Source organism: Pseudonaja textilis, chromosome 13 (genome assembly GCF_049901715.1).
Source record: "Pseudonaja textilis isolate UNSWEBS1 chromosome 13, rPseTex1.2, whole genome shotgun sequence".
Lineage (NCBI taxonomy): Eukaryota > Metazoa > Chordata > Lepidosauria > Squamata > Elapidae > Pseudonaja > Pseudonaja textilis.
Genome location: NC_142002.1, coordinates 18,301,202 through 18,329,183, shown reverse-complemented (window position 1 = coordinate 18,329,183; position 27,982 = coordinate 18,301,202). Strand labels below are relative to the sequence as shown.

The following is a 27,982-nucleotide window of genomic DNA, read 5'->3' as shown; positions in this document are numbered from 1 at the left end:
GAGAGAGAAGCCACAACGATGGAGACAAGAACGAGAGGAAATCCCGTTACCTTTTGGGGAGCATCTTAATTTAGGGGAATAAACAGTTCAAAGTGGGATGGAAAAACTATAAAAAGACAGGATGTGAAGAAACCAGAAAGGAGCCAGTCTCTCTGCCAGTCAGGAAGAAAATTGGGGCGGTTCCAAAATAGTTAATAAAGTAATAAATAAAATACAGCAGGACTAGTCGGACTACAAGCAAACCTCAACTTATAACAATTTCTTTAGTGACCATTTGAAGTTACAACGGCACTGAAAAAAAGTGAATTAACCAGTCCTTGCTCATTCAACTTTCACCGTCTCCCTAGGGCTACATGTTAAGTTATGATACTTAGCAACTAGGGTGTATTTACAATGGTTGTAGCATCCCAGAGATATGTGATCACAATTTGCAACCTTGTCAAGGGGCTTCAGACAAGCAGAGCCAATGTGAGAAGCAGGATTTGATTAACAGCCACACAATTGATTTAATAATGGAAGCGATTTGCTTAACAACGGTGGCAAAAGTTGTAAAATCGGGTGTGACTTAACCATCTCGCTTAGCAACAGAAATCCTGGCTGCAAGCCGAGGAGAACCTGTAAATAGTTGAAGAGCTTCCAATTACCGTTGTGTACCAATCACATTTTTATGTCTTTTATCATTACTAAACATTCAAAGTCAGTCCAGCTTTTTAACACTGCTTTGATAAGTTATACAAGCTTAAGATCACACTCAACCCCACGCCCCCAAAAATAGCTCTTCCAGAAACATTGAGTAGTGACAGGATTCTTAAAATGGTTCATTTTATTCATAAACTTGATGCAAGTTTACAGATTATTGTACGCTGCTAAGTACTTCTGAATTTTTTTTAAAAAAACAATGAAACTCCCAATAAAATAAAAGAGAAGCTGAGGGTGTGCAACTGTCCATTGTGCTAGTCCATTAGAAATATTAAACAATGTGATAAGGTATCCAAAATATTAGCCTCAGGTTTTCAAATGAGCTGCAGGAAACTCATAGAATTTGTCCTTTGATTTAAGGCGGCTAAGACAATTCAATAGAAACAATATGTACAACCAAGTAGCCAAAATCCTGGAAATGATCTGGAGAACGTCTTCAAAAGATCATAAGAATTTAAGGTCCACCAGGCAGAAGTCTTGTCTTTCAAACTGAAGTCCAGCATCTATGATCATCTTACAGATGTAACTTTGGAGGTAACAATGGTGGGGTATAAGAGAACCTGTCCACTTCTGGTCTCGGAAAGAAAAATGCCAATTCCTTTAATACAATTCCAATGAACAAAAAGAAAATGACCCCAAATTCAGCTCTAAAAATTAAAACACCTGACTTTTTTAAAAAATTAAAGTAAGGCAATGATAAAGCAGTTTACTGGCTGACAGCAGTTTCCAATCCAATTATTTTCTGAACAAAACCCACGGTCATGATGATCGATGGTGATATTTAAAAGAAACCACCAATCTGAATCAGGATCATCCTGGGTATTCAGTGGCTTTCGTTTTTTAAAAAATTGGTCTTCTTAAAAAAAAAAACACAAGGAGTGTCTTGATTTTTGCCCATTGCTTTTTAAGTTCATTATCTATAAGTGATTGCAACAACCCGTTAATGGAGTTGATCTTGTTTAAGAGGCTTTTTAGCATTTTAAATAAATTTTCAAGCTTTACACCTAGGGCTCCCTCTTGAAAAGAAGATGCTAGAGTCTCAAAAATTATCAGAACAGCTCAGCAACCCCGGTAGATACGACCCATTGCAAAGTTCTATTGGCACAGCCTGGCTCTGCTTAAACTAAGGAGTTCTAACCTCAAGACAGCCATGCAATAAAACATTTTAATTCTTTCACATTGCAAGCTTTCTCCTATATCTCCGTTCGAATTAAGAAATTCTACAAACGTTCTCAAATTTTAAGCCTGGAAAAAAAAGATTGTTTTGTACAAGATCTGAAACCTCTACAACACACATTATCAAACTAACTTAATTCCTCTTGATTGGTTTTAAATAAAATATATTGCAATCCTTTGCAGTCCATTCTGGAGAAAACAACAACAACCCCTGAAGTGCATAGAAAAGTTGATAGGAAATTTTAGTAAACCAGGAATGCAGTTTGAGAGATTCAGTACTAAAATGCAGGTATGTTCAATCTATTGGGAAAATATAGGAAAGTCTTAAATTGTTCTGGCCAAAATATTTGTCCGATGAGCAGAACAGTATGGCTGTAATTTATATTGGATATCCACTAATTCATTTATGAGCTGTTATGGGGCATTTATAGCTTGAGTCTGCATGGAAATAAAATCTTTTACTGATATTGGTCCAATAAGTGTGGCCCTCAGTATTATCCATCTTCTTTTGGAGGTGTGAACCAGCCTGGAAGAAGAAAATAATTGTCAGATACACAGGAACAATAGTAAATGCTTTTATGCTTTACAATAATTATATATGGTATCTCAGAAGTCTAAAATGCATGTCGAGATGTAAAAACCCCTGAAGGACACTCGTTTTACCACATTTCTGGGATGACTGTGTGACTAACTTAACCACAACGGTGGCAAGAAGAGTTGTAAAGTGAGGCAAAACTCCCTTAACAAATTTCTCACTCAGCAACACAAATTTTGGGTTCGATTCAGAGACAGACATGTACAAGAGATACATGGCGGGGGGGTACAGTGGCTTAAAATGCCCCCTCCCCTTTCCAGTTGCTCTCGTCTGGCGTTATACTTACAAAACTATGGGTTTTACATACATACCATACATACCATTTTTCTCATGTAACTGTACTAGAGATTTATAAGACTGCTGTGCTCTTGCTAGATTGTATTGGCTCTGAAAGAGAGAGAACGGGTTTTTAACGTTTTCTTTCTCGGGAGACAAAATCAGGTCTGACAAAGAAGACGCTGGACAGCTCAGAGATTTATACAGAAACCTTCATGTCATGCTAAGGCAGGGGGTTGGACTAGAAGACCTCCAAGGCCCCTTCCAACTCTGTTATTATTCTTATTCTAACAACGCTGAGAAGCTAGAGGGATGTACGAAAGGCACCCCCATTTCATTTACCAAGGAGAGCTTTTATTTATTTCATTTTTAGAACATTTATATAACTTCCTAACGTGCTCCTGACCAGGCTTGACTGGCTGGGGAATTCTAGGAATTGAAGTCCACACCTCTTCATGGGGGATGAGATTTGTGTGCAAACTGTATTTTGGTTCCGTGGATTTGCTTTAAAACCTGGACATGAAGTGATCAAACAACCCGCCCGCCACCCTGCTTTGACAATGAAGCTTAAGCCCGCTGGGTTTGTAGCAGAAGAGACAAATGGAAGTCTTACAATAACTGGGAACACACAACGGTGTCGCTTACCTTATTTGCCCCAAACTGAACTCTGGCTTTCCCTTTGACTAACGTGGCATTGATCTGCATGATAACCGACTCTGTGGAATAGGCGCTGCTCCAACCCTAAAAACACGGGGGGGTCCGTGGGGAGGGAGAGGAAGAGTGTGAAGGGAAGCCCTCCAGAATCAGCAGTATCCATGGAGTTGTTATTATTAGTATTAGTATTATTATTGGTTAATCTTTAGTGAGATTCACAGCCTTTGCAGCTGGTTGGTAGCTCAACAGCCTGAGTCCTAACCAAGGACCTAGGAACTGTTCAGGAAGCGTCGGAGGATATAAGCTGTGCCACATAAAGTGGTTTTTTTTGTAGAATCAGGGTATTTAAGCCTGATAAATTCAGAATTTCCAAATAGTGAGGTAGCCCTTTAGGTATTGCTCCAAGGGCTCCAATTACAATTGGGATAACAAACAATTTATTTTTCCAAAGTCGCTCAACTTCAACTTTATTATTATTATTATTATTATTATTATTATTATTATTATTATTATTATTACTACTACTACTATTACTACTACTACTACTACTACTATTATTATCATCATCATCTTCATCATCATCTTTATTGTCAGAGTACAATATGTGTACAATGAGATTGGCTGAGCCTCCCTTCATGCACCCTCCCCAACACAACCCACAGTGAGGACAGAAGTCCCTAACCCAGACCCAATCTTATTACGCTAAGAGTCATGGACAGTTGGTCCTCAAATTACAACCTTTTGTTTAGCCACCATACAGTGACAACGAGACACAAAAAAGGGGACTTGTGACCAATTCTTGCCCTTAGGTCTGTCACTCCCCCAGGGGGAACGTGATCAAAATTTGCACACTCGGCAACCGTTGTTGAGTTTACAACAGTTGAAGCCACTTGCGATCTTTCCAACCAGCAAAATGAATATTGAGGTGGGGGGAACCAGATTCATTGAATGACCACAACAAAAAGTTCAGTGGTTTGTTTAACAACTCTGGCCAAAAAAAATAAAAATAAATCATAAAATCGGGCATGAATCACTGAACAGGCACTTGTGGTCATAAGTCAAGGATTACCAGTACAAAAACATTAAGTGGTAATTCCACCATGGGCAGCCACCCTCCAGTCCTCCCATTTACCTGTTTAGTTAGAAGCTCCATGCATAGCGCACCTCCACCCAGAACGTACCTGAGACAGATAAAAGGCGCACTGAGAACAATTCCAATATTTATTTATTTAGATATTAAAATTTGTATGCAACTCATCTCTCCAAGCGAAGGACTCAAGGCAGCTTACGATACCATAACGAACAGAATGCGACCCTTATAGCATTAAAACATCAGACATTAAAAGCTAAAACATTAAAATCAACATTGAAATGGATAAAAAAAAAATCAATGTGTAGATAAGAGTAGGAAGCAAGGTTTTGTCCTAGTCTACTAGCCACCTCCAAAATGGGTTGTTAAGGTCATCTTTAAACTTAAACTTTCTTAGTTAAACTTATCGAGACAGGAGCCCAAAACTCTAATTTGAAAAAATCCCTTTTTTTGTGTGTGTCTATTTGCACCAAGTCCATTTCACAGGTGACAGTTTGGAAATGGAGATAATCAAAGCTGTAAAACCATTTGGACTTGGCAGATAGCTTGACTATCAGCTCTGCCACGAGAATAATTCAGCAGACAGACAGTTACAGAAGGTAGCTAAGCACTGTGCAACTATTTCGATATCCCTTGTGTGACAACAATCTCATTTTCATTCGGGACATTTTTCACCATGCCCTTTAACTGCTCTCTGAGCGGCTTAGGAAATCTTAATAAACATTAAAATTGTAACCCTTTTAACTCTTGTTCGTACCTCCCCAGTTAGGACAGGAATCCCCTTAGTATCTTACAAGCCAAAATGTCCTACTCAAAAGAAAATAGATTTACTGCTGACAGCAGAAAAATCTGGAGACCGGAGAAAAAGGGTTCTTGATATTCAGCCTTAGATTACAGAACTACTACCACTTCTCGTACTATTCTCTTACTATAAGGCTTCCGAGGAAATACCGAAAAAGCTGTCCCAATGATTGTCCAGAAGGGTAAGCGAAATATCAGATTGGTCATTCCTGAATCATGACTGATAAAAAATAATAATATTGGGACCTACCCTCCACTAAGTACTGGAGAGACCACGCGCACAAATGGAGGGTCGAATGGAAAATTATCCTGAAAAAAATAAAATAAGAAAGAAGCGTTAAGTCTTTGGTCATTTGAGCTCGGAAGAGGGCTGAAATTTCGTTAAAAGAATACGCTCATTAAAAGAAACAGTGAATTGCTTCTTTCCTTCCTACCTTAAAAGAGAAGCTGAGCAAAATATATTCCACGCCTTCTTTCTCTTTTAAGACTTGGAGATCGCTGTGTAACGGACTGTCAGGATCGACCCTGGATCATGGACACAAGAAAGAGAAAAGGAAGAAGAGTTGCAATGAGTGCCATGCCCTTGTTAGAGTTGGACTCTGAGGAAGAGGAGGAACAGCCGACAGGGAGTGGAGTGGGAGTGTGGCTCCGGAGGTGGTGGAGGCTGGGGAAGGGCAGAGGCCGGCTGGGCAGTCAGAGGAGGACCCAGGCCCATCCCCCCTCCGTCCTCCACACAGGAGAGGATAAGGGAGATACGTGGTCCATGGGGGAGGAGAGGGCCCTGATCCTCTTCATGGGCTGCAGCTGTGACAACTGGATAAGAGGATGGACATGCGTACAGGCGAGTGCTGGAAACAAAGCATGGAAATATCTCTAGTTTATGGTTCCTCTCTTGAGTTTGGCATCCTTCCCAGTGTGTGTTCTGTTATCTGTGGACGTCCTCCAGCCCTTATCTTGCCTGGTTTTGTGTTGTTTTTTTTACTCTTTATAATTTATAGGCATTTTTAGTTTAAGCGGCATTTCCTTTTCCTTGTAACTACTCGTGTGGGACTTTTTTTTGTCTCCAGTCAAGGATATTTGGAGCTTGGAAGCAAAGTGAAGGAATAAAAGGGGCTTTCCCTATTTTTTGTGGCTGTTTTTATTTTGTATCCCACCCTGGGTCATCACAACAAGTGAACTGACATGCCATCCTATCTCCCACACTCTCTTCAAAGCACAACCCATCGCCCTGGGGAGTGACTTGCCTACAATTTCGAGGACTGAAATGCCATGGAAAGGATAAGGAACTGGGAACTGCATAGCTATGTCTCAATTTATGACCGGTTGCTTAGCAACCAAAGTTACGACAAACCTCCCTGGGAAGTACTTATCATCCAGTGTTGAAGTTCTGACAGCTGTCCCCCCATGGTCCCGTGGCTACCTTTGTAGACACTCAGAAACATCTATGGTCATTGCAAAATGCAATATCCCTCGGTGACATGACCACAGCTTACAATTTTGCCCCAAATTAGCATTTGTTTTTTGTTTTTTAGGCAAAATTGGCTCATCGCGAACCACTCGTTCACTTAACAACAACTGCAAAACAGGTCATAAAACTGGATCAGTCCCACGGGTGACTCAATTTGCAACCGCGATGGGCTGGCTCCATTAAGGTTGTAATTTAAGGGGTATCTGTCATCTCAACCTTTCTGGAGAGGATTAACTCTCCAGTAAAGAGAAATTGTTATTTGAGTGACAAAGTAAAGTGAAGATACAACAAGATAGTAGGATTCCGGCCGTGGCCCTAATTAAATCATGAGCTTTGAGCCAAGCTTCAAAAACGTCAAAAGAGAGAACCTGTTGGTATGACCTGTGTGTAGCCGATTCTGAGAGACGTAATTCACGGTCACCTGGTTTTTCCTCACCCCTCTGGGTGTAACGTAATTCATATTCTCCAACAAAACACGTTCATAGCCAAGAGTCATCGATCACGTTCTCCAATTAGAGATTTGTAGAGCAGAAACTCCAGTCGCCTAGTTATAATCTTTGCAAGATATGAATGGAATGCACTTTCGATTCCAAACTGCCGCCCTTGCTCTTTCAAACTCCTTCCCCCCCACAACCCCTTTCTGTTGGCCACTATAAAACGGGCATAGAAAATGTTTTTATCAGTTGACAAGCAGACTTTCTCAGGTGTTTGTAAGTCTCAGATCTGAGTTCCTGCACAGTGCCAATCCTTGCTCTGGTCATAAAACGGGGCAAGCAGGGAAACCAAGCTGACTTACTTGAGAAGTTTTACATGCCACTCATACAGGCTGTCATTCACGAGTTCCACTGAATAAATTCCTGTAGAGGGGAAAAATGAAAAGAAGAAAGAAAAAAGAAGAGGAGTTTGATTGGGTAATCGGGGTTTGGGACTTGGAACTTCACATAGTTTCAAAGCAAGCCAATTTGGCACAAGGAAGGTTTTTTCCCCCCCCAATGTCAGGGACGTTTAATATCTCCATGAATTTCCCCCTACTTTTTATCCAAGTTCTCTGAGTAAAAGACACTTTCATGAATCTAAAAGCATAAATCGACTCAAATGCAGTGGTTCCACCACATCGATGCTAAAGGTATTGTTGCAAAAGGCAACTGGGCTTTGTTTTTTGTTTTGTTTTTCTCCCTTGAAGACATTTCGCTTCCCCTTGAAGAAGCTTCTTCAGTTCTTCAACTTTTTCACTTCTTCAGAACCGAAGAAGCTTCTTGGATGAGAAGAGAAACGTCTTCAAGGATAATAAAAACAAAAAACAAAGAAAGGTTTGGATTTTTTTTTTTTTTTTGTAAAAGCACCTTTGGGACAAACCCCGATCTGGAGGGCTGACAATTCTCCATTCTCACCTGCTCCATAACGGTGGCTTCATCTCTGGATATTTCCCAACCAGATATTAAGCAGGCCGACCTTGCTTTGGATCTTCAAGGTCAGCCAAGACGTGCCATCTGCCAGGAGGACAGATGGTTCCATCCCACGCCAACAAATAAAAAACTTTCCAATAACATCTATGAACAGGACTGAAGGTTTCTCTGGGAGGAAGTTTGCAATTTGGTTGGTTGTTGTTATTTTTTTTAAAAAAAAAAACTAGGACGTAAATATTTAACCAGTGCAAAATTTTGCACACAAAATTTTAAAGAACCAAACAACAATACCCTGCAGCATTCTGAACCTTACAATTCGTTGTGAGCACCAACGTTGAATTTACCGAGCGCTTTTCCGCTGTTTATAGCTGTTCTGACCCAGGCTTCGTAAACCGTAGCCACAAACTTATTTTAAAAACAAAGCCTATTTTATTGCAACGCTGGGAATTGTTTTCATTCCCAGACGGAGTTAATCTCAAATAGTCCCCCAAGATAAGTACACACCTTTCAGTTCGGTGAAGTGCTGCCAAAAACAGAAGTATCAAATGAACTAGAAAAGAAACCAACCGATGTACAAAAAAAACCCAACCAAAGTACCAAGAGCTTCAAGGAGGACTCGGAATCTATCAAACTACTTTGCTTCCTGCAAAGGTTTCGTCATCTTGGCCTGACTTTTATCCCTTATGGGAGGGGCAATCACTTCCCAGCCCTACTCCCGAGTCGCCCCTTTTGTTTAAGCTGTTCTTGCCTTCTAGCAGCTCTATGCATACGCGCACTGGGAACAGGCTCCCCTTACTCCTCTGCCTCGCTGCTGCCAGACTCCAGAGGCTCCGGAGGTAGCACCCTACTCCCACATGGTCCTGGCCTCATCTCTGCATCGGACGCGGGACCCTTGTCCGAGTCGTCTCCAGACTCCCGTGTGAAAAAGTGTGAAAAATGGTCAGGTCACTTTTATCAGCGCCGTTGGAACTTCGAACTGTCACAAAATGAACCATTTGTAGGATTCCAGCTATCACCCTAATTAAATCATGATTCTAGAGCCAAGCTTCAAAAAACTTCAAAGGATTCATTTGAGGCAACATACAGGCACTACCCTGTACGAAGCCAACTCTGGCACATGTAATTTACAGTCTCCTGTGACCCTGTTTCCCATCCTTCCCCCCCCCCCCAACCCCGGGTGTGTCATAAATCAGATTCTCCAATTGAGCACCTTCACAGGCTGGGTGTCATCATTCACGTTCTCCAATTCAATATATTCCCGGGCGAAAGCTCTGGTAATTTAGTTACAATCTTTTCAAGAGAAGAGTTGGAATATACTTTTGCTTTCAAATTGCTGCACTGCTCTTCCAGATTTTCTTCCTCCCCCCTACACCCCTTTTTTTATAGCAACTACTAAAACAGGAATGGGGATGTTTTATGAGTTGACGCCGTTGTAAGTTAAGAACTCCCTGTATAAACTATAAATGCGAGAGGAGACCCATGCGAGCGTGTTTTCTCATGCAGAAGGGAGAAGCCACGACAGGAAGCCTTCCGCTTAGTTAAGCAGATGAAGCAATCAGTGGAAAATAGATAATTGCAGGGAGGGGGAGAATGAATTATTATTATTATTTTCTATTTTCTATTTTTGGTGTTTTTGGCAAGAAAATCATGTTCCCGGAAAACATAATTTTCAGCTAAAAAAAAAGTATTGTCTCTCACAGTAGCCAAGGAGGTGCTACTGGATTTAATTGGGGCCCAGGTCTGGAGCTATGGTTGCAAAGGGCTTTTGCAACCTGTCCTCATTAGCACTTTCTGAGAAGTAGGCAAAGAAATGAGGGCTCCTTGAGGTCTGTTTGTCATGTCACCTGTGGTATTTTGAGAAGGTGTAAAAAAAAAAAAAAAAGAAAGGTTTTCATTTGAATTGAAGAAAAGGAAAAGTGAGCTTTTGAATAAAGGGCACCCGAGAGAGAGAATTCACTTGGAAATAATGTCCCGATAACACAGCTGGATAAAAAATAAATAAATACCCAGCATCATCTAAATATCACATCATCTCTCTTGCATGCAAATATGACGCATATAATTCCAGGTTTTTTACAGATCGATGGTGCAAATCTATGCTTGTTCTTTTAAAAACTTCCTGTGGAGTTTAATTTATTTAAGTAGGATAGGGATCATAGTTTGAGACAGGCTTACCGAAAGAAATCATGCCTATACTGCGAGATATCACATTATTTGCTCCATTAGGGAAAATAAATGACTCACCTGTCTTAAAACTTTGTGACCTATATATATCCCTGAGCTCTTTCATTAGTCGATCCGACGCTTGGACAGACCCAGAAACTGCACCCTGCAGACGGAAAAAGAGAGAAAAACACATGTAATCTACTTGAATAAAATAAAAACACCATATACTGATGGTCCTTGACATAATCATTATTTAATAAACCATTTGAAGTTACTGAAAAAAGAGATTTAAGACAATACTTGCACTTACAACTGCCACAGAGTTCCCATAGTCATGTAATCAAAACTCAGGTGATTGGCAAGTACTTATCGTGGATTTTAAGTATCCCAAAGTCACATGATTGCCATCTAGGACAAGGCTCACCAAGCGTGGTGACTTTAAGACTTATGGACTTCAACTCCCAGAATTCCTCAGCCAACCAAGGCTGGTTGAGGAATTCTGGGAATCAAACTCCGTAAGTTGCAAAGTCGCCAAGTTGGGTGAGCCCTGATCTAGGCCTTTCCCAACTAGCACAATCAAGGCAGGTTACATTTAACAATCACGACGATTCCCTTAATGACGTTGGGAAAAGAAAGGCTGAGTTGGATGTGACTCACTTAATTGACCACATTACTTAGCGATGGACGTTCCAGCCTCAATTGTGGTCATAAGTCAAAGACTATAACATAGGCATGTTAGGATTCCGACAGTCACCCCCATTTAAATCACGAGTCTCGAGCCAAACTTCAAAAGGATTTATTGGGAGTTAACATGTCCGGCATTGCCTGGGTGTAGCCAACTCTGAGACACATCATTCATTGTCACCCTTGACCCTGGTTTTCCTCCCTACCCCTCTGGGTGTATCATAATTCATATTCTCCAATGGGACACCTCCATAGCCAAGTGTCATCAATCATGTTCTCCAATTAGATTTTTCCCCGGCAGAAACTTCAATCACCTAGTTACAATCTCTGAAAAACTATTTATGGAATGCGCTTTCGATTCCAAGCTGACGCATTGCTCTTTCAAACCCCTTTTCCTCCTCCCTTTCTGTTGGCAAAGTCTAAAATAACATGGATTTACGGCCAGTGAAGTTGTGTCTCTAACGCCCTCCGTCCACTTTCCCTTCTTTCCTACGTGGAAGTAAACTTTCTAAAATGGATTCCTTCCCTCTCACCTACCAAGCACTTACGTTTAGGTGGTCTTCTCTTTGATTCTTCCTGATTTTTTCCAAAATGGCCAGATTCTCCTTCTCGATGCCCTCATCCTCGGTTTTCTTCCCTTCGGTAGGTCCTTCCTCCTTCATGTCATAATGATCCAGGTCGATGTCCTACGAGAACAAGATTGCAGGGTGGGGGATAAGCAGGAGGCACCGATCGGTCAAGGTCACCGCCGGCAGCTTGGCGGTTTTGCGTGGATCGTGCATAACTCTCGGCTTGGGGGAGAAACACGAAGACCCGAGCGGCTCGGGTTTGAGAAGACCAAACCAGCAAGGCTTCCAATTGCCACGAATGGAGCAGTTGTGGACGGGAGCATGGAGATTGCAGAAGATCTGGAATAGGTAGGCGATGAAATAAAAAGGCCTGATATAGCAGTGTTTCAATACTGGGGGGGCCGGCCCCCAAAAGTGGGAGTTCAAGTTATTCTCCAAAGCACGTGAAGGCAGGACAAGAAGCAACGGATGGAAACTAATCATCTGGAAAGCACTTCAGAGGGTTAATGTCATTGCCCAGAGGATCACGGGTTGCCCTCTCCCCTCTTTGGAAGAGCTTTATAGCTCCCGCTGCCTTAAGAAAGTTCACAACATCCTCAAAGATCCATCTCATCCTGGGAACCTCCTTTTTTTGAACTATTACCATCTGGCAGACGGTACCGAATAATAAAAACAAGAACAAATGGGCTGAAAAACAGCTTCTATCCCAGGGCAGGAGCTCTGTTAAATTCTACTGTATAGTGCAATATGAATGCAATATCAGGGGTTTTTCCATTCAGTATGCGGAGTGTGAAAGATGTGCGTTTGTGTTTATTGTCACGGTCATGATGTGCACTGAAGATGGGTGTTTGGTTTTGTTGTACGAGGTGCGATGACAATAAAAAGTGAACTAATCAAGGAGAGAAGCAACTTAGAACGAAAGAGATGTTTCCTGAAAGGATAATTAACCAGCGGAATGACTTGTTTCTAGAAGTTGTGGCTGATCTATCCCTGGAAGCTTTTAAGACGAGTCAGAGCGCAAACCTTACTTTGAGTAGAGCCACGTGAGATGGAACTGGAAGGTAAGACCAACAGCAGGGAAGGATAATCTGCCCCAGGGTGGCTTGTTGACATTGGTGGGATGACCAAAGGGCCAGTCCTGTGACTACGGCAGCTCTGGAATATGGGACCGACTTTCCCACCAATGTCAGCAAGGGGCTGTCAGTCAAAATTCATATCAGTGGTCCGCGGGATTTAAAATGATGAGTTTGGTGGTCCCTGAGGTCCAAAAGGTTGACGACCCCTGGACTAGATGACCTACGAGGTCGGTTCCAACTCTTGTTATTCTGGACTGCTCCAGACCTGGCCAGCTCTGGAAGAAGATCCGACGGGTTCAAACAAAGGGGCGTTCTAAGAGGTGGAACCAGACAATACAGCAAGACAATGTGATGCCTCCCAGATGTGAGGGACTCTCCTTGCTGGCTAGAATCCAGAACATCTGGAGAGCACCAGGGTTGGAGCCTTGTTGGTAGGTCTTTGGTGACTTCCTTAGACCCTCCCACCTTCGTTTTTTGGGCAGATGAAAGATCCAGAAGCAAAAAAGGAAGAGTAGAGCAAGCTGCAAGCGAGCGAAGACACCTACCTCACCCATGTCTTCCTCCTCTTCCTCCTCTGATGTCACCTCTTCGGTCGTTCCATTCTAGAACGTAACAAAAGATCCTCATCAATTAAATACACATTTCCTTTCTTCCACCCCACCTCCCCACCAGGCAGCAGATGGGCAGAGCAGCTACGGGGCAGAGCAGCTACGGGGCAGAGATCCACTAATGGCTGTGGGACGGAGACCCCGTTTTTTTTTTCCTTCCTTTGCTGGTACTTTGCTTGTGTGGAGTGACCATTCAAAGTTACAACGGCACTGAAACAAGTGACTTATGACCATTTTTCACACTTACGACTGTTGCAGCATCCCCACAGCCATGAGAGGCTGGGTGAGGAGATGCATGCCTCGATGTGCAAGTGATGTTGAGTTGGCCACGCCCAGCCAATAACATGACCGCCAAGCCCCACCCACCAACTAAGCCACGCCCAAAGAACCGGTTGTTTTAAAAATTTTAATCCCACCCCTGGCCGATGAGCAGTGCCGATGAGCCAGCAGTGGAGACCCAACCAGTTCTCTCCGACACTCTGCTGTTGGGTCCACTTTCATGTTTTGCTTTGGAAGCGCAGGTCGAACCGCGCTTTGCCAAACTGGGCCAAACCGCTGAAGCGACAGGATTGCAGGAGGCGAGTCGGAAAGGCTCTGGGCCTGTGCAAAGTGTGCGTTTTGCGCGTTCTTGCAAAAGTGCGTGCGCGCGGCGTTGCAAAGCGCACCTGCCAAGCCACGCCCGACGAACCGGTGGTAACAATCTTTTGAAATGCACCGCTGGTTTCTAGGTGGGGCCTAGCAGACGTGAACAGAGCCAATTCCCGTCGTGCCTGGCAGAGTCACCGCCGAGCATCACCCAAGAGTTGCTGGCTCTGGCCAAGCAACGACAGGTTTCTGAGTCACCTCTCACCGCCCTGGAATGAAACTCGGCCGTGCTCTCTCCCTGCTTGGCAGGGGCGTTTCGGTCCCCTGCCCTGAAGCCGTTTCATCGGGCCCTTTACCTGGCCAGACGGCAAAGGTTGGTCTAACATTTCGACATCCGGATGCTGGGGAAGATTGTAGAGGCGGCAGAGGTCGCAGATCAACCGCTTCAGCTGCTGGAGAAGCTGCGAGGGGAAAGAGGGAAGAAGAAAAAAGAAGAAGAAGAAGAAGAAGAAGAAGAAGAAGAAGAAGAAGAAGAAGAAGAGGAGGAGGAGGAGGAGGAGGAGGAGGAGGAGGAGGAGGAGGAGGAGGAGGAGGAGGAGGAGGAGGAGAGTTTTAGTTTAGTTTAGTTTGCTGTCATTGCACCTCGTACAACAACATTAAATACCACTTTCAGTGTACATTATTTAAAGGGGCATCCGTGGTACAATCCACAATTCACCACTGGCCATGAGACAACTCCCCCAGCTCAACCGCTTCAGAATAAGAGTTATATTGATGTCAAAGAAATGCGGGGACAGAATCCTTAAAAGGAAGGTTGCAAAAAGGAGGACAGGATGAAATGTGAAGGACAATGAAATAAAATAATGGTTCCATTTATTCCGAATTCTTAAATCCATCCTCATCTTCTTTTAACGATCTACTGCTTGGGCAGGGGGTTGGGCTAGATGACCTACAAGGTCCCTTTCAACTCTGTTAATCTGTATCTGTATCCCTTGCAGGGTGGAGCCTGGGCAACTGAATGGAACAGAGTGTTTTTTTACTGGCCGGATGCCCTTCCTGTCACCAATGTGGAGTTTTTCCCCCCCAGCAGATATATTCTTATTGTGCCCAGAGAGAGAGAGAGAAATATTTTCCTCTACCTAGGATTGAACTCACGGCCTCCTGATTGTGAGGCGAGAGCTTCACCTCACCACTCTTATTTCGAATTATTAAATCGAATTGTTAAATTGTTCCATGGCAAGTGGCGGGAAGTTTACCATGGCACATTGGCCGCACTGCATTCTCCCATTCCACCGAGTTTGGTGGTGTTTTGGTGGTTGGTGGCCTCTTCAGCTCACGCCCCACGAGGAATGCTGGTTTACTTGCGTTACAATGCAAAGGAAAGCAGTTTCTACCAACGAATTCAGGGATCAAGGAAAGATCAAGTCCTTTTCTTGATTGGTGCTCGAGCTTCAGTTCTCACTAAATTCCCCTCGGAAACGTTTTGTTCCAATTATCCTAGCAAAATGGACCAGAAAAAGCCCTGGTCCACCTCTGATTAAAATTCATGCCAGAACGCACGAAAAATAAATACATCAGGGATGACCCAAAGGGTGTGGCACAAAGGCAACACAATCACAAAAGTAGGGAAAGTCCTTTTAATTCCTCCAACTTGGCCCCCAATATCCAGTCATCATCGGCTGGAGAAAAAAACTCTCCCAAGAACAGTTTTTAAAGGGAAGAAATTCAAGTCCGAACCCAAAGTACATATAAATTATAAATAAAAACCAACACAAACCACACTGCAGCAATTAACGAGACAGGGCAGGAAAAGGAATTGCAGAACTCAAAAGATAATGAAACACACACAGTTGGGAGGACGCCAGAACCCAGATAAGACTTGACAAACCAAGATAATGCATGCTTTGCTTCCAGCAAGGTGCTGTGCGCAAATGCCCATTTTAAATCCTGTTTTCCCAGCTGCAGCTAATGAAGGGAATCAGGGCCCTTTTCTCCCCAGTAAGCCATGTTGCTCCCTTCTCTGTTCCTCCCTGCGTGCCCTAGGATGAAGAGGACCTGGGTCTTCCTCTGAATGCCCAGCCGGACTGTGCCCTTCCCCAGTTTCCTCCACAGCCACCGGAGCCACATTCGCACTCCCTGTCAGCCGCTCGATCTCGCCCTGGGAATCGGATTCCAACAGGGGCATGACATCATCATATTTAGAAGCCTTCTCTCTGTTTTCTACAGGTGGTTCTTGACTTATGACCTTCCATTTAGGGACTGTTCAAAGTTACAACAGCACTGAAGGGGCTTACAACAGATCCTTACACTTACGACCGTCACACAATCTTTACGGTGAGGTGATCCAAACTCTGGGTGCAGGGCATGTATTTACGGCAGCTCAAAGAGTTCTGGGCCCCCTGGATTGCTATTTGCCACCTTCACAGCCAGCACGTCGATGGGTTTGCTTAACGGCTGGCGATTCACTTTAACAACTTGCAGCGATTCGCTTCGTGGGTGCGCCTCGCCTAACAACCATTTGGCTTTAGCCACCGACATTCGGTGGCCGTAAGCTGAGAACTGCCTGTACTATATAGTTCTCTATCAGGCAGCAAGTCCTTGGAATTAGTCAATGATTCTCCAGCTTCTGAAAATAAAACCTTTGGCAGGTGGCTTAGGGAAAACAATTCCAAAATCCAATTGCTGCATATGCAAACATTGAAAATGGATTCTAAGTGCCGGCAGGGAGACAATTAAGTTTGCCAATAAAAAAAAAAGAAAGAAAAGAAAAGACCCTTCTAAATTCTAAGAGTTCTGCAGCATGACTAAAGGAAAAAGAGAAGCCGGCATTCAAAACCAGGATCCAGCCTGCTGCAAGACAGTGATAAGAGAAAAAAGCTGTGTTTTTTTTTTAATTTCTACCTCCTGGGCCTTCATGGTGCTAGAAAGGATGTTTGCAAAGAGAGTTTTCCTCCCTGTTTTTTTCCTGCATATGCAGAATCCTGGGATGTAAATCAAAATAATAACCTTAAGTTATTTGCAAAAATGTTTTTTTTTTTCCACCCTGTGGCACACTGCGGGCAAGTTTCCCACCTCCAGCAGGATTTATTCATTTCCTGGCTCGCAGTTGCCGAAGGATTTGTGAATGTTATTTAGCTGGGGTGTTAGTAATTAAAACGCATTATTGACCAGATGAGATCATTGTTATTTGGCGAAGGATTTCGCTGGATCAGGGCTGAGCTTGAACTCCCATTCAAAACTGAATCCTTCCGAGATTTGAACCCGAGGCTCCTTCCAAGAGTAAAGAAAGCTCAAGGAAAGGACTCCTTACCAAAGTATTGCTTTTAATATCCTCTAATCGCTCCAGCACTGAAGTCAAGTTGGGGTCATCTGATTCCACAAACCATATCGGCGATGAAGATGGGTAAGACTCCTGCATTTCGAAAGAGAGCGAAATGGTTTAGCACAGGAAAAAAAAAACCCAAATGCCTTAGCGGGAATTCTCGAAATGAAATGGCTCCCACCAGGAAATAAACCCCACCGATGCACCTCACGATTCAAATCTGCTTGCTTGACTCCGGATGCAACCAGAGCTGCCTTCACCCAGGCAGCCAAGCGACACCGAAAATGTAAGAGACACTTGCAGTATTTCTGACCCCCAAAATAGGAAACGGTTCCTGTCTGGCCAGCGTGAAGCAGTTTGTTTATCGCAGTTTGTGTATCGCAGTTCACGGGTGGGCAAAACCTATCTTGACTCTAGAGACACCACGGCAAACTCTTAGTGCCCTTGGCTGAAAAACGGCACTGCACCCTCAAGAAGAGTCTGTCTACCTTCTCCTTCCTTTCTGCTAAGGAAACTGGAGGGGTCCCCTGGGATAATTTTGCAACGAGCCCTGCGAGGTAGGCAATGGCTATGGGTGGTCTGACATCATCCATTGACCCAAAGGTGTTTATTTTTTTCAAAAGGCAACTGGACTTTTTTTTTTTTTTCCCTTTCCTTGCAAACATTTATTCGAACCGAAGAAGCTTCTTGGAGAAGGAAAATGTTTTCAAGAAAGAAGGAAAAGGAAGTCCAGTTGCCTTTTGGAAAAGCGTCTTTGGGATAACCATGACTTGGATGATTGAAAGCTGAGCGCCAAAGAATGGAGGCCCTTGGACTCTGGGGCTGGAGAAGACTCCTTGGACTGCAAGGCCATCCAACCGGTCAGTCCTAGAGGAGATCAGCCCCGACTGCTCTTCAGAAGGCCAGATCCTGAAGATGAAACTCAAAGACGTTGGCCACCTCATGAGAAGGAAGGAAGGAAGGACTCCCTGGAGAAGAGCCGAATGCTGGGAACGATGGAAGGCAATAAATAGAAGAAGGAGGAGATGGCAGAAAATGAGGTGGCTGGAGGGGGTCACTGAAGAGTCGGCGTGAGCTTCAATGGACTCCAGAAGATGGTAGAGGATAGCAAGGCCTGGAGGAACGTTGTCCAGGAGGACACGATGGCTCAGACGTGACTTTACAACTAGCAACAAAAGACGTCACCTATTGAGGTTTGGAGATACGGGTCAATAGGAACTGGGCCTGGTATCGTTAACACCACACCGTCCAAGCTCGGCCCTCTTTCCGCCCCTTTGCAAAACTCTTCAAACAGACCCGATCCTGGCAGATAGAAGAGGAACCCATCCGGCAGAAGGCTGCTGGCTTTTCTCTCTTGGAAGCAGACCCCAGCCCCGTCCTTGTTCCTCCATTGGCCATTGGGAGCCTAGACTTGCCCTCTCTTGCAATTAGCAGGCAGGCAGAACAAATCTGTGCCAACGAGAAGCGTATGTTTGCACACCTTCCGATCAAAGAGCCTGCCTCGATTTCATTTTAGGGCCTGGGTAGATCCTGCTGCTCCCACTTGCAATGTTTGCACTGTCTTTTTACAGCCTGCCTCTGAATGACCAACCTTGCTCTCTTCCCCCCCCCACTTTCAATCTAGCACAGGTTTATTATAAATCTTTTTAATAAAATGCATCGGTTTGCACATCTCGTGAGTTTGGAAGGCCAGAGGCTACCAGGATTCTGCCTACAAGCCTGATTTATGGAAACAAATGTGATTAGTTCTTTTTCTTTTTTTTTCCAACTTCAGAGCTTCTGGAATTCCCCGGGGGGGGGGATGTCTCCTGCCCCCTACCCAAATACCAACCAGGCTTAGCCTCTAAGGTCAGCCAAGGAAGCGTGACGTGAAAGGGTGCTTCTGTCCAGGGACAAATTGGCCTGGCTGCATTTTTTTTTAATCCAGGGTGTTGACGGCTTCACGGCTCAACTGCGTAAGGGTTTTTTTTTTGTTGTTGCCTGAATACAATGCTCGGTCCCGTGGGGAACAAACAATTCCCTTTTGAAGCACATCTTGTTTGTGGCACCTCCAATGCACAGAGACCGGGACCTGACATCATCCGGGAGCAATTTACATTGGCTTTGCCTTGGAGTTGGGTTCGAGTTCTGCAGGTGGCCCTCAACTTCACTACCAGAATTGGAACCCGAGTCCTGTTTGATTTTATGACTTTTTTTTCTTCTTCTTGAATGCTAAGGGAATCTGCAGGTTGTGAATGGAATTGTGTGGTTGTTGCATTGCTGGCTGGGGAACTCTGGGAGTTAAAGTGGTTATTATTACCTTTTATTGTCAGAGTAAAACATGTGTACAATGAGATTGGCTGAGCCTCCCTTTGTACAGTCCACCAACCCCAACACAACTCACAGTGAGGACAGAAGTCCCTAACCCAGTCCCAATCTTATTACACTAGGTGACTTTGTTGCACAACGCACCAGCCCCGCAAGTCTATCCTACTATGTTATTTTCCCTTCAGGGGTCTGACAGCCCACAGGTAGAAACTGTTCTTCAGCCTGTTGGTACGGCTGGCTGCGCTTCTCTATCTCCTTCCTGATGGTTGGAGAGTGAAAAAGTGCTGACCGGGGTGTGAGTCATCCCTGAGGATTTTCCTCACTCTTCTAAGGCAGCGAGCCCTAGTGAGGTCATCTAGTGTCAGGGAACAGCCCATGATGTTTTATGCTGTGTTCACCACCCTCTGTAGCATCTTTCTACCCGCATCCATCCATCTTGAAGATGCTAAAACTGAGAAAATCCTGCTCTTTCCAAAAAGAATATATGTATTTATTTATTAGAATTTGTCAAACAAAAATGTGAACAAGACCCTCACATCCTGGACATAAACTGTTTCAACTCCTTCCCTCAAAACGACGCTATAGAGCCCTGCACACCAGAACAACTAGACACAAGGGGAGTTTTTATCCCAAACGCCCTCACTCTGCTAAACAAATAATTCCCACAACACTGTCCAACTATTTACTAAGTCTGCAGTACTATCACTATTAATCTTCTCATCACTCCTTATCACCCATCTCCTCCCACTTGTGACTGTATGACTGTAACTTTGTCACTTGTATCCTTACGATTTATATGGACTATTTCCTAGTATGATTTGATTGCTTATTGTACCCTGTGATTATCATTAAGTGTTGTACCTGATGATTAACTCTTGATGTAATGTATCTTTTCTTTTATGTCCACTGAGAGCTTTTGCACCAAGACAAATTCCTTGTGTGTCCAATCGCCCTTGGCCAATAAAAAGAATTCTATTCTATTCTATTCTATTTTCAATTAGATTCTATTCTATTTTCTATTCTATTCTATTCTTATTGTACCCTATGATTATTATTAAGTGTTGTACCTGATGATTCTTGACTCTTGATGAATGTATCTTTTCTTTTATGTCCACTGAGAGTATTTGCACCAAGACAAATTCCTTGTGTGTCCAATCGCCCTTGGCCAATAAAAAGAATTCTATTCTATTCTATTCTATTTTCAATTAGATTCTATTCTATTTTCTATTCTATTCTATTCTTATTGTACCCTATGATTATTATTAAGTGTTGTACCTGATGATTCTTGACTCTTGATGAATGTATCTTTTCTTTTATGTCCACTGAGAGCTTTTGCACCAAGACAAATTCCTTGTGTGTCCAATCACACTTGGCCAATAAACAATTCTAATTCTAACAAGAATAAAAGGGTCAAAATACAACGACAGGGATGATAGGCATGTTAGTGCACTTATGCACACCCCTTCTGTTTATTATAGTATATAATATTGACCTCATCCCTTTCCTAAGAGGTCTGTAGGGGGCGTGCATAAGCGCACCAACATGCCTATCGTCCCTGTCCTATGGTTTCTTTTATATATATTTTTATTTTTCTTATATGTATCCATGTATTCATAACTATGTTTTTACTTATACCTGTTATCTTGTGAGCAGTTGACAAATAAAAATAAATAAACAGAGTGGTCAATGTCTGGAATACTCTACACAACTCTGATTTCTTCTCCAAACCCCCAAAACTTTAACCTTAGACTGTCTACTGTTGACCTCAACCCTTTCCTAAGAGGTCTGTAGGGGGCGTGCATAAGCGCACCAACGTGCCTATCGTCCCTGTCCTATTTCTTTTATTTTTCCACGTATTCATAACTATATTTATACTTATATCTATTATCTTGTAAGCGATTGACAAATCAAAATAAAGTAAAATAAAAATATATCTATTACTCTTCCTGGCACGAAAGGCTACCGTTTCCTCCATACAGGAATCCCAGCAGGCCGTGTGCCAGACACGGGGGTGAGGTTGGAAAAGCATTTGATTGAAATTCCTGTTTTTGTGACCTGGTGTCTAGCCAGGGCGCCAAAGCCCGCCACTCAAGGACGGCTCACAACCCCGGCAACGCTGATGGTCTGACAACAGCTTTGTCCTTCTAGGGTGCTTAACTAGGGAAGATAGGAAGCGTAGTTCTAAATATCCAGGAGGCACAAAAGAAAACGGCAGCTGCCCAGAAGTCTCAGGGCTGAGGAACAGTTGGCTTTCTCCTTTCTCTGGGAGATTATGCCACGAAAGAGTCCCAAAGAAGGAACATCTTCAACCTTCTACCAAAACCAACAGCGATTGGATAGCCTTCCTGTCCCGTAAACCAGGAGTCGCAAACCTTTTGGACCTCAGGGACCACCAAACTCATAATTTTAAATCTCACGGACCACGAATATAAATTTTTGACCGACGATGGTTTGCTGACATTTTCCCAGGGTCTCTGTAGAAAGTAGCCGAGACCCTGGGAAAATCCCCAAAAAGTCTGCAGGAAAATCCCCCCCACACTCCGTTTTGCTTCCGTTCGATCATTCTTTATTTTGGATTGCAGGATACCATCTCCAGCTCTGTTCTCAGGGGGGAGAGAGCGCGAGAGAGACTTTGGGCTTCGTGCAAGGAAAGCAGCAGAAGTCTCTCTTTCTCTCCTCCAAACTCCACCAGAAATGAGTCTTTGTGAGACTTCTTGTGCCGGTGCAGCCTCTTGGAGCAAGAGGCCTTGCAGGGTCCCAAAGACTCATTTCTGGCGGAGTTTGGGGGAGAGAAAGAAAGACTTTGGCTGCTTTCCTTGCGTGCAGCCAAAAGCAGAAGAAGAAAGAAGCGGAAAGAAGCAGCCTGGTGGCCAGGCCAGGCGCGTGGGGTGAGTGGGGCAAGTTCCCCCCTCTGCCCTTTCCCCCCTCCCCTCACTACCTCATGTTGTTTGCAATGCAAGTGACGCAAGCCTTGTGTTCCCACAGGCCATGTGGGCAGCACAGCCTTCTGTTCCCATGCAGCCTGGATTAATTGCTTTGGGGGGGACATTTCTCTGCGGACCACCAAATTTTTTTCCTGCCCACTGGTTGGTGACCACTGCCCTAAACAGCCTTGGCAAGCAATGACACGGCAGTGCTTAAATACCGGCAGACGATTATGTTCACCAAAGTGATCCAGCTCATTGATTAAGGAGGGAGGAGATCTCGTGGAATGAACGAAAGTCAAGGCAGCCGATAAACAATGGTTTAGCGTTGGGCTTGCTATGCAAACTCGGTCGACTCTGGCCTAGGGAGCAAACCATCCTTTATAAGCCAGCTACGGCTACAGCAGAGGAAGTCAATCTAATCTGCACAACAGTTTGGCAAGAGGAGGAAGGAATTCCTTCGTGTTGGAGAATGATCCCAAGTTCCACTTTACTGGATCCAGGATCCAGCAGCCAATGAAGCTGGCCATTTGAAAATAATTTGAGGAAACGTTTTTGGAGTATGCATCAATTTGCAACTCTTGAAAGCAGCTGTGTCTTTTTCTCTCTCTCTCCAGGATGTCTGTCCCTCTGCAGTGACTACATGATCTGATGGATCAGGCCAGAATTTAAGGATGATTTAGGGAGAGGAATAGCAGAGGCAAAGACCGACCCGGAGCTCCAGGGCTGGCCTAAATCTCAGCATCTCTTCACCTGAAGGATTACAACTAACTAGATGATGGCAAAAGTTTCTGGTCTTGAGCTTGAGAAGGTGGCTCCCAAGCAGACAATGTTGAGATGGAAAACCAAAAATGGTCTATATACTGGGCAGACCCTTGTTCCTCCCTCCCCTTCCCAAAGAAAGTTGTAGCAGTAAGAGAAAATTTACAATTACTAAGGTAAAGGTTCCCCTCGCACACACGTGCTACTCATTCCCAGCTCTCATGGGGGCGGCGCTTGTCCCTGTTCCAAACCCGAAGAGCCAGCGCTGTCCGAAGACGTCTCTGTGGTCACGTGGTCAGCATGACTCAATGCTGAAGGCGCACGGAACACTGTTCCTTTCCCACCAAAATGGTCCTTATTTTTCTACTTGCATTTTTTAAAACATGCTTTTGAACTGCTAAGTTTGGCAGAAGCTGGGACACGTTAACGGGAGCTCACTCTGTGACGCGGTGCTAGGGGTTCGAACCGCCAACCTTTCTGATCAACAAGCTCAGCGTCTTAGCCCCTGAGCCATCGCATCCCCTTTATAATTACTAGCTGGCTAGAAAAACTCAGTTATACTCGCATCCTCAGCAACATCTCAAATCCCCAAACTCTTTGCTTTCGCTCTAAGAGATCCAGATTTCAGGCAGTCCTCGACTTACAATAGTTCATTTCGTGTCCGTTCAAAATTTCAACGGCACTGGACAAAGTGACTTAGGACGGTTTTACACACTTAAATGACCATTGTAGCATGGTTGCATGATCAAAATTCGGACACTTGACAACTAATTCACATTTATGACGGTTGCAGTGTCCCAGGGGTGTGTGTGTGTGTGTGGGGGGTCATGTGACTCCATTTTGTGACCTTCTGACTGGCAAAATCTGCAGGGAACCCAGGTTGACTTAACAACTATGCGACTAACTGAACAACTGCAGTGGTTCACTTCACAACAGTGGCAAGAAAGGTTGCAAAACGGGTCAAAACTCACTTAAGCAAGTTTCTCTCCCTTAGCAAACATACATTTTGGCTGCATTGTCGTTGTAAGTGGAGGAATGTTTGTATTTCGATGCCGGGCAACACAGGAGAAAAAAGCAACGATCAGCTACCTCTCAGCCACTAAATGAGACTTAATGAGCAGGAGAGCTGGATATTTTGATCCCAGCAGTAATCCTGGTCTCTGCTCAAATCTAGAATGGTCTTGATTCTTTATTCATTCTCATCCAACCCCTGGGAGATTCTCCGACTCTTCCTTCTCAGCCCGCCTGCGCTTCCTGCCAATAGACAAGCCTCCTGTGTGTATTTCGGGGTTCGGCTCAACGCAATCCCCAAACCAAGGAATCTCCCACCCACAACTTCCTGTTGATTCTCTGCCATTCACCGTCGCTCAGTCTTAACCTCCTGTCTGTCTAGAGCAGCGGTCGCAAACCAGTGAGCCAGGGACCACTGGTAGCCCGTGAGAAAATTTTGGTGGTCTGCAAAGAAATGTCCCCCCCACAAAGCAATTAATCCAGGCTGCACAGAACGACTGTTGCAGCATCCCCAGTCACGAGAGGCCAGGCGAAGAGATAGGCGCGCCTCGATGTGAGTGAGGTTGAATTGGCCACGCCCAGCCAATAACATGACCACCAGGCTATGTCCACCCAGTCACATGACCCACCAAGCCACACCCACCACCTAAGCCACGCCTACCACCTAAGCCACGCCCACCACCTAAGCCACGCCCACAGAACCGGGTGTTAAAAGAAATTGGAATCCCACCCCTGCCTATATCCCTGCTTTTAAAGCCAGCGATCCTAAGGGATTTCCAATATGGTGATTCCCGATCCCGTAACGGCAGACGGAAAATTGGAGCCAGCCGGAGAACGACTGCAAATTATAAGGGGCGTTTTGTTTTGTTTTCTTTTTTTTTCTTTTTCCCCTCTGCCTGCCAAACGGGATCCCTGCCAGAACCAGGGTCTTGCCTGTCTGGGCCAAACGGGGACAAGATCTTACAGGATCCCAGCTTGGCCCAGACTCATGCTCACCCCAAAGCAGGTCTCCGCAAGCCGACGCCGGATTGCTATCGATTACTCACCCCCTGTCTCTGCCCGGACAAGCTAATGCCAACCATCAGGATGTCAACGTCAGGATTTCCTACCCTGATCGAAATCCAAAAGTGGGTCAGGACAATTCAGAGAGAGAGGAAGAGGGAGCGCGGGGGCGTCTCGACGAGAACAAAAAAAGAAGCCAGGTTTCCGGTGCAGCTAGCTCCGATCCAAAAGGCTCGACGTTATTCCAAGGATCAGCCTGGGTTTTGTTGTTTTATTTTAATATCGGGGATTTGCATTAAACATCAAACCGAGGCAGGCTCTTTGATCCAAAGGTGTGGAAAAATTAAATCTCTCCTTCGTGCGCCATTCCTACCCACTCTCCTAGAATGCCATCCTAGGCACATCCTCCGAAAGCGGGGGCTGGGGGTGGGGGGGGTTGGAACCAGCCAGCCAAGGGACGTTTGAGAGGTTCCCAAGTTACACAATCCTTTTGGCAAAATCCTACTTTAACGACAAGGCCGGGCAAAGCCTTCCTCACTTCCTTTCGTTCGACAGGAGTCGCTGGGCACATCCTGCCTAATTCCACGCTTAAAAGGTTTCTCCCACCCCCACCCACCCCCGTTTCTCCCACTAGGAAGGGCTGGCTCCGAAGCGGAACGGTAGACATCGACTTACGACAGTCCCACTTCGTGGCCGTTTGAAGTCACCCCCGGCCCTGGAAAAAAAAAGGGGGGGACGTGCGTGACTGTTTTCCGCCACAGCATCTGTCCCCTCCCCATGGTCAAAATGGAGACACTCGGGCCACCAACTTTGTATTTATGACAATTTGCAGTGTCCCTGGGGAGTCTGGGGATCCCCTTTGGCGACCGGCAACGTCAACGGGGGAAGCTGGATTTGCTTAACAACCTGGGTTCCTAGCTTAACGACCGTCCTCCTTTGCTTAACCACCATGGCAAGGAAGGTCTAAAAACTCAGCAAAAAAAATGTCTCCCTTAGCAACAGAAATTTGGGGGCTGGATTCCAGTCGTAAGTCCGGGATAACCTGTATTAGGAAAGGATGTTGTTGTTGTTGTTTCTTCTTCTTCTTCTTCCTCCTCCTCCTCTTCTTCCTCTCCCTCTCCTTCTTCTCCTCTTCTTCCTGCTTCTTTCTTCTTCCTCCTCTTCTTCCTCCTTCCTTCTTCCTCCTCCTCCTTCCTCTTCCTCCTCCTCTCATTCTCCTTCTTCTCCTTCTCTTCTTCCTTCTTCCTCCTCCTCCTCCTCTCATTCTCCTTCTTCTCCTTCTCTTCTTCCTTCTTCCTCCTCCTCTCATTCTCCTTCTTCTCCTTCTCTTCTTCCTCCATCTTCCTCCTTTTTCCTCCTCCTTCCTCTTACTCCTCTTCTCCTTCTCCTCCTCCTCTCCTTCTCCTTCTTCTCCTTTTCCTCCTTCTTCCTCCTCCTCCCTCTTCCTCCTCCTCCTCTTCTCCTTCTCCTCCTTCTCTTCTTCCTCCTCCTCCTCCCTCCTCCTCTTCTTCTTTTCCCCAGTGACTTGCAACACTAACCAGCTTTTGAAACCTGCCTTCAGAAACAGCCTCCTTAACCCCAGGGAGACCCCCCCCCAAAAAAGGGGGGGAGAAAAGACCTTTGTCCCCCCCCCACCTCACCCCGCCCCTTTTAAACAACCCGAAGCCCTAATAAGTCAGAAGTCGGAGCGGAAGGAGCCGGAGCGCAAGCGGCGTCTTCCAGTGTTTGGCCTTCCTGTTTGTTGCAAAACCGCGTCGAAAGCTACAGTGTTTGTTTAAAGACGGGGCGGCGGCGGCGGCGGGGGGGTTGGGGGGAGCACATTTCCTTTTTGAAGCAGCCTTTCAAAACTTTCGGGAGTTCAAAACCCGATTTCCGGAGAGAGAGAGAAGAGAGAGAGAGAGAACTCTGAATGGGAAGTCAGTCCCTCCCTCCCTCCCCCCCCCCAGATTTTCTCCCACGGCGGAGGGTCTCTAAGATGGGACATGTAGTCCACTAACCCCCCACCCCTCCTCCCCTCCTCAAACGCCTTGGAAGGGACCTCGAGCTCATCCAGACTGACCCACCCCCACCCCGCAACTCAACCCCCCACACCCGTCCCTTTCCAAGCTTTCGGGAGTTTCCTGCCAAGCTGGGCCCGCGAATGGCTCCTGAGCCTACGCAGAGTTCAGGAAGCCGGTTGGAGCGCCTCTTTGCCCCCCACAAAAAGGGAGGCCGCCCCCTCCCCCTCGAGGCCGGGTTTCTGCCCCTCTCCCCTCCCCCGAGGAGACCCTCATTTGGGGGTCCCCGCCCCCAAATGTGGGGGAAGCTTCCCTCGGACCCAAGGCGCCCCCTCCCCTTGCGATCACCAGCCCCCTCCCCACGGGCAGCCTGGGCGGGAGGGGGGAAGGAGAAGGGTCGGGGGGGACTAGGAGGGCAGCCCCTCCCCAATTCCTCCGGGTGTGGGGGGTTGAATGAAACCTGCCGGGAGAGGGAGGGGGGGAGAGACCCGATCGCGACCCCCACAAAAAGAAGGAAAAAAACCCCCACGCACCGTGATGTTGCAGTGGATGGCGAGCAGGGCGGGCGGCGGGGCCGGGCCGGGGGCGTCGGCGGGGGCACGAAGAGGCAATGCAGCTCGTCGGGCTTCCAGGAGGCGATGCGGAAGCGCTCGTGGTCGCGGCCGAAGATGGACTCGAGGAGCCGGAGCTCGGCCTTCAGCCCCGAGACGGCCATCCTGGCCGCATCGCCGCGCCGCTCCAGGCCTCGCCGCCCCCACCAGCCCCAGCCCCAGCCCCAGCCGGCCCCACCCGCCGCCCGCCCGC

At 45.6% G+C, this 27,982-nt stretch overlaps 1 protein-coding gene across 1 annotated transcript; it reads right to left on the bottom strand.

The window, feature by feature from the left end:
• Nucleotides 1-805: 805 nt before the first annotated feature.
• Nucleotides 806-27,982, bottom strand: UBE2Q2 (ubiquitin conjugating enzyme E2 Q2). The gene is given in 14 exon segments (XM_087941595.1): nt 806-2,401; nt 2,782-2,857; nt 3,392-3,487; nt 4,533-4,581; nt 5,542-5,600; nt 5,726-5,816; nt 7,556-7,616; nt 10,410-10,494; nt 11,564-11,701; nt 13,206-13,262; nt 14,210-14,314; nt 17,164-17,265; nt 27,712-27,767; nt 27,770-27,982. Coding segments are annotated over 14 exon segments (1,131 nt in total). The 5' UTR covers nt 27,894-27,982; the 3' UTR covers nt 806-2,369.